This window comes from Suncus etruscus, chromosome 15 (assembly GCF_024139225.1).
Source record: "Suncus etruscus isolate mSunEtr1 chromosome 15, mSunEtr1.pri.cur, whole genome shotgun sequence".
Taxonomy (NCBI): Eukaryota; Metazoa; Chordata; class Mammalia; order Eulipotyphla; family Soricidae; genus Suncus; species Suncus etruscus.
The window spans coordinates 36,438,615-36,443,326 of record NC_064862.1 but is presented as its reverse complement, the minus strand read 5'-3'; the positions used below and the strand labels follow the sequence as shown (position 1 = coordinate 36,443,326).

The 4,712-nt window shown below is 42.3% G+C and overlaps 1 gene segment (V, D, J or C); it reads right to left on the bottom strand.

The window, feature by feature from the left end:
- Window positions 1–1,473: 1,473 nt before the first annotated feature.
- On the bottom strand, window positions 1,474–2,034 carry LOC126029816 (immunoglobulin lambda variable 3-25-like). The segment is given in 2 exon segments: window positions 1,474–1,838; window positions 1,992–2,034. Coding segments are annotated over 2 exon segments (405 nt in total).
- Between the last annotated feature and the right edge of the window lie 2,678 nt (window positions 2,035–4,712).

Here is a 4,712-nt window from a genome sequence, read left to right as displayed (position 1 = left end):
TAAGGAGTATGTGTACATATAGTTTTATACATACTCATTTATGTGATCTGTGTGTATGTAGATGTTTCAGAATATGTATATTTGTATTCTAGAATTCTACTTTTTGAATGGATTTTATGATGGTACTTGATGGGGTATTGGAATTTTCAGGAATCAATAAGCTCCATTTTTTCATCTGCTGACAAGGTGGTTTTGGTTGCTAGAATTTCCAATCTATCTGGATTTCTATTAACAGAGACTGACAAGGCCAAGTTGTTTTTGAGAGACTGGTATCCCAAGGAGAGAAACTACACTGAGTTCTCACAGTGATACTAATTCATTGGGACTTAAGGATGAAGATATATTAATTGCATTAGACTTGTGATCTGCTCACTGGGGTAGATTCAGTCTAGATAAGTATCTGTCTTTTTTCTACAGCAATACCATTCTTAGAACTAATCCTCAGGATAAACAGAGTTTTGCAGCAACTATTATGGTATTTTATAGAGAAATTCTGACTCATATTTAACTTTTCAAAAAATTAATTTCACTTTATTTATTTATTTTTTATTTGTTTGTTTTTTTGGGCCACACACATTTGATGCTCAGGGGTTACTCCTGGCTAAGTACTCAGAAATTGCCCCTGCCTTGGGGGGACCATATGGGATGCCGGGTGATTGAACCCCAGTCCTTCCTTGGCTAGCTCTTGCAAGGCAGACACCTTACATCTAGCGCAACCTCACCGGCCCCTAATTTCACTTTAAATTAAAAAGCTAGACTGAGTCCATTATGGATTCATAGATTTCTCTATCCCCTGAAAGAAGAGAAGTCCATGCTGGAATGGGTGGAGAAAATGTCTCTGAAATATTCAGGTAACATTCCAGCAGAAGGTTTGAAAGCAGAGGCTGAGGCAATAATATAGAAAATATGGTGTTCTTCATATACCAGTCAACAGCACCATATGGAAACTTAACACTGCCAGGGGTGATCCCTGAGAGTAGAGTTGGAAGTAAGTCCACAGCACAGCCAGGATGAACAAACTTGAGAACAGATTCAATACCTTGTACCAGTTGAATCAGGCTTTCAATCTGAGGATAGTGTTTTTTCATTAGAAATGGGATTAGTTCACTAATCAGTAGCCCTACTTTTTCCCCCCTCTGAACCCAATGTTTTCTGTCATATTGATACAGTTTTGAGAAAAATGTTTCATTTAAAGATGCAATGTTTGTGATTTGATACAATTTTTGTTTGCACTTTTTCTTTGTATGCTTTTAACACTATTCAGACTGTCTGTTCTTCCATGCAGGTTCCATCAACCCAAGAAACACTGACAATGGGCAATAGAATTGAGATACATCCACATCCTCTGAGACCTAAATAGCACCACAATTATCTCTCTGCAGACCTGTCTGCAAGGATTGGAGGGGGTACACATAGATGCCAGTTGTAGGCCTCGGCCACATTGCTCATTACTGCCCACAACTGTCTGGGCTGCTAGAGAATAAAACACAGATGTGAAAAAGTTGTTGTCTTACTTCCCCACCATCCTGTAACATGGTGTATTCTGTCACTGCTGTCACCTGATAGACAGTAGTAGTCAGCCTCATCTTCAGCTTGGGCTCTGCTGATGGACAGGGTGGCTGTTTTCCCAGAGCTAGAGCCAGAAAATCTGTCAGGGACACCTGAGGGCCTTTTACTATCGTCATAAATTAGCAGCACAGGGGCCTGGCCTGGCTTCTGCTGGTACCAATCTGTATATTTCTCATCAAGTAATTCTCCAGAGCAGGTGATTGTGGCTGTCTGACCCAGTTTCACTGAGGCTGAGGGTGTCTGGGTCAGTGTGTAGGAGGTCACATAACCTGAAATAAAAAGAGAGAAAATGTTGTAGCATATTAAGGGTTCATTCAACAATTCCCAGAACTCAGTATGTTTAGGCTGAGATCAGGCTTTGGAGCATGTTGTGCTCAAGGTTATTAAGGCCTGACACTACAGTTGGGCCCCAGAGGAAGCACCTGTGCAGAAAATGAGCAGGAGCAGAAGTTTCCAAGACATGGTGGAGACTCTCCAGAGCTCTGTTCTGACACCTCTCAGCACTGTTGGGATCTCCCAGGTCTCCTTATTCCCTTCTCAGGCCACTAAGACTTGTGGGGGCTCTTTTTATGCAAATCAGTTTCTCTAGAGTTTTTAGCAGGTCTTTAGATCTTCACACCAGTTATGCAATGGGAGTAAAATCACACCCGCTTCCTTCAGTTTTTTCCTCCTGGTCATCACATGACAAAATCAGTCTGGTCTCCTCTTGATGATCCAGGCACATGCAAGTTTTAACCATATAATTGTCCCTAGTCTTCCTGCCTTTGGAAAGTGTTGAACTGGTATTAGCCAAGTCTCTGAGCCTTCCTAGATTAAAGTCTAGCCAGTGTTCAGTTGAAACTTATCACAGGAGGAGGGGGTTAAAAAAAAAAAAAAGAAACTAATCACAGGAGCCCTGAAGTAGCTGAGGGGATCCTGTACCCTCCATCCTTCCTATTCCTGCTGCTTCTTTAGGGCATCTCTTTCTCTATCTCTATGTCTCTTTGTCTGTCTCTCTCTGTCTCTGTCTGTCTGTCTGTCTGTCTGCCTCTCCCTTTCTCTTATATTTGGGCTCTGCATTCATTAGATTGCAGATTTGTCTACAAGGGGCTTCTGCAATTATTTGTGAGTGAGCCTTTCTTGTCCAACCACCACCTGCTATAAGAGACTTATAAAACATTTCATTTCACTTTCAATGCAGTGTTTTTGTCTTTAACTAAATCCTCTCCATTTGTAGATGCCTTGGCATGTGCATCTTCTTGCCTTTGTTTTTTTGTTTTGTTTGTTTTGTTTTGGGTCACACCCAGTAGTGCTCAGGGGTTAATCCTGGCTCTATGCTCAGAAATAGCTCCTGGCAGGCTCAGGGGACCATATGAGATGCTGGGATTTAAACCACAGTCCTTCTGCATACAAGGCAAATGCCTTACCTCCATGCTATCTCTCTGGCCCCTCTTCCTGCCTTTTTAATCTTTTATCCTAAACATCATGTACCTAGGTAGAGTCATCACTAAAAATATAAGAGAGAGATCTGATTTTCAGTCAGTTTCTGTAGTCTCTGATGAATCCCAGGTTTCTCAGAGACTGTGAGCCTGGGGCAGGAATGGTCACTTGTCCCCATAAGCATGCGGATCCTGTCACTGAATAATGATGCTCTTGGCCATAGCTCTTCCCTGAGAGTGGAATCCACTTTTGTAAGAGAGGGTCTACTGAGGGAGGTTGTATAGGTCTCAGTCAGCAGCAGAAACATCAGAGATTGGCTCACCCTAGAGGTGAAGCTGAGCATAGGAACTGCTGCCCAGGGAGGGAAGGAGACAAGGGGCTTAAGCAGTGTATCTGTGAATGTGCCCTAAAGAAGCCTAGACAGGAGGCACAGTCTAGTCATTTTCAGGATGAGGGTGTCCTGACACTCATCAGTGCCCAAGGTGACACTGTCTTCTGACCCTGTCTCAGTAGCTATTGGTCATCACTTAATTAAAATTCCACCAAAGACTGAATGCAGAACCTGATCTGTCATGTCCAGAGCAATAATATAGTGGGTAGGGCTCGAGCACTGGATGTGTTCAACCTCTGTTATATCCTAGTACTCCTTACTATCTCTTGAGCACAACAGATTATAGAACCAGATGTAATCCCTCGTCACTACCTGGTGTGTTCTAGAAACTAATTTGAAAAAATAAACAGAACCTGATATTTCAACTTCTCCCATTTTGTTTCTCACATGACCATTACTTCCTCCTTCCAATCTCAATACCATCTTGTCAAGACATCTTTTTTAATTATTACTTGTTCTACCCCAAATCTGTTGTGAATAGTTACTTAAAATCTTACCTTGTGGGCCAGAGTGGTAGCACAGCAGTAAGGTGCTTGCCTTGCATGAGGCTGATCTAGGATTAACCTCGGTTCGATCCCCAGCATCCCAGGAGTGATTTCTGAGTGCATAACCTGAGTAACCCCTGAGCCTCACTGTGTGAAGCCCAAAAACCAAAAAAAAAAAAAAAAAAAAAAAATCTCACCTTGCTGGAACCTGTTATTGTCTTCAAAACATTGTTCTATGTGCTCAGAATTGAGGTCATTTTCTTTATTTTGTATTGGTAAATAATACAGTAGCCTGTGTTAGCTGGACATTGGGATGTTCAAATGTCTTTGGGGTCCCCATCAGCTTGGCTGATTCACTTGCAAGCTAGAATTAGCATATTTATTATACTTTTTTTTAAATTAAGGTCATTTCTTATAGGCTGAGTACTGTTTTCAGAGTTGGACAATGGATGGGGGAGAAACACTTAAAAGAGGTGAGGGTGTAGCCTTTTGTTCTTTTCCTTTGTCTTTTTTTAAAAGCAAAAAATAACGGAGAAACTGTGAGTGCTGCCTGTGTGTGTTTGCCTCCTGTCCTTTCTCCTGAACCTCTTGGGAGTGGGCCAAAAAGCGCCCAGAAAATTCGTTCTCCCTGAGGCTCATTTACGGGCCAGAATGCCAAGGAACTACTTCCAAATGTGAAAATGGCGATAAGCAGTACTTCCCAGAAGGCAGGTCCCCTGTTTGTGACACCGGGCTGGGAAAATCTATGCCTGCCCTGTGGGGCTTCACTGTGAGAAACTTAAGTGCTGCGTGTGTGTTTGTCTCCTGTCCTGTCTTCTGAACCTCTTGGGAGTGGACTGAAAAGGGTT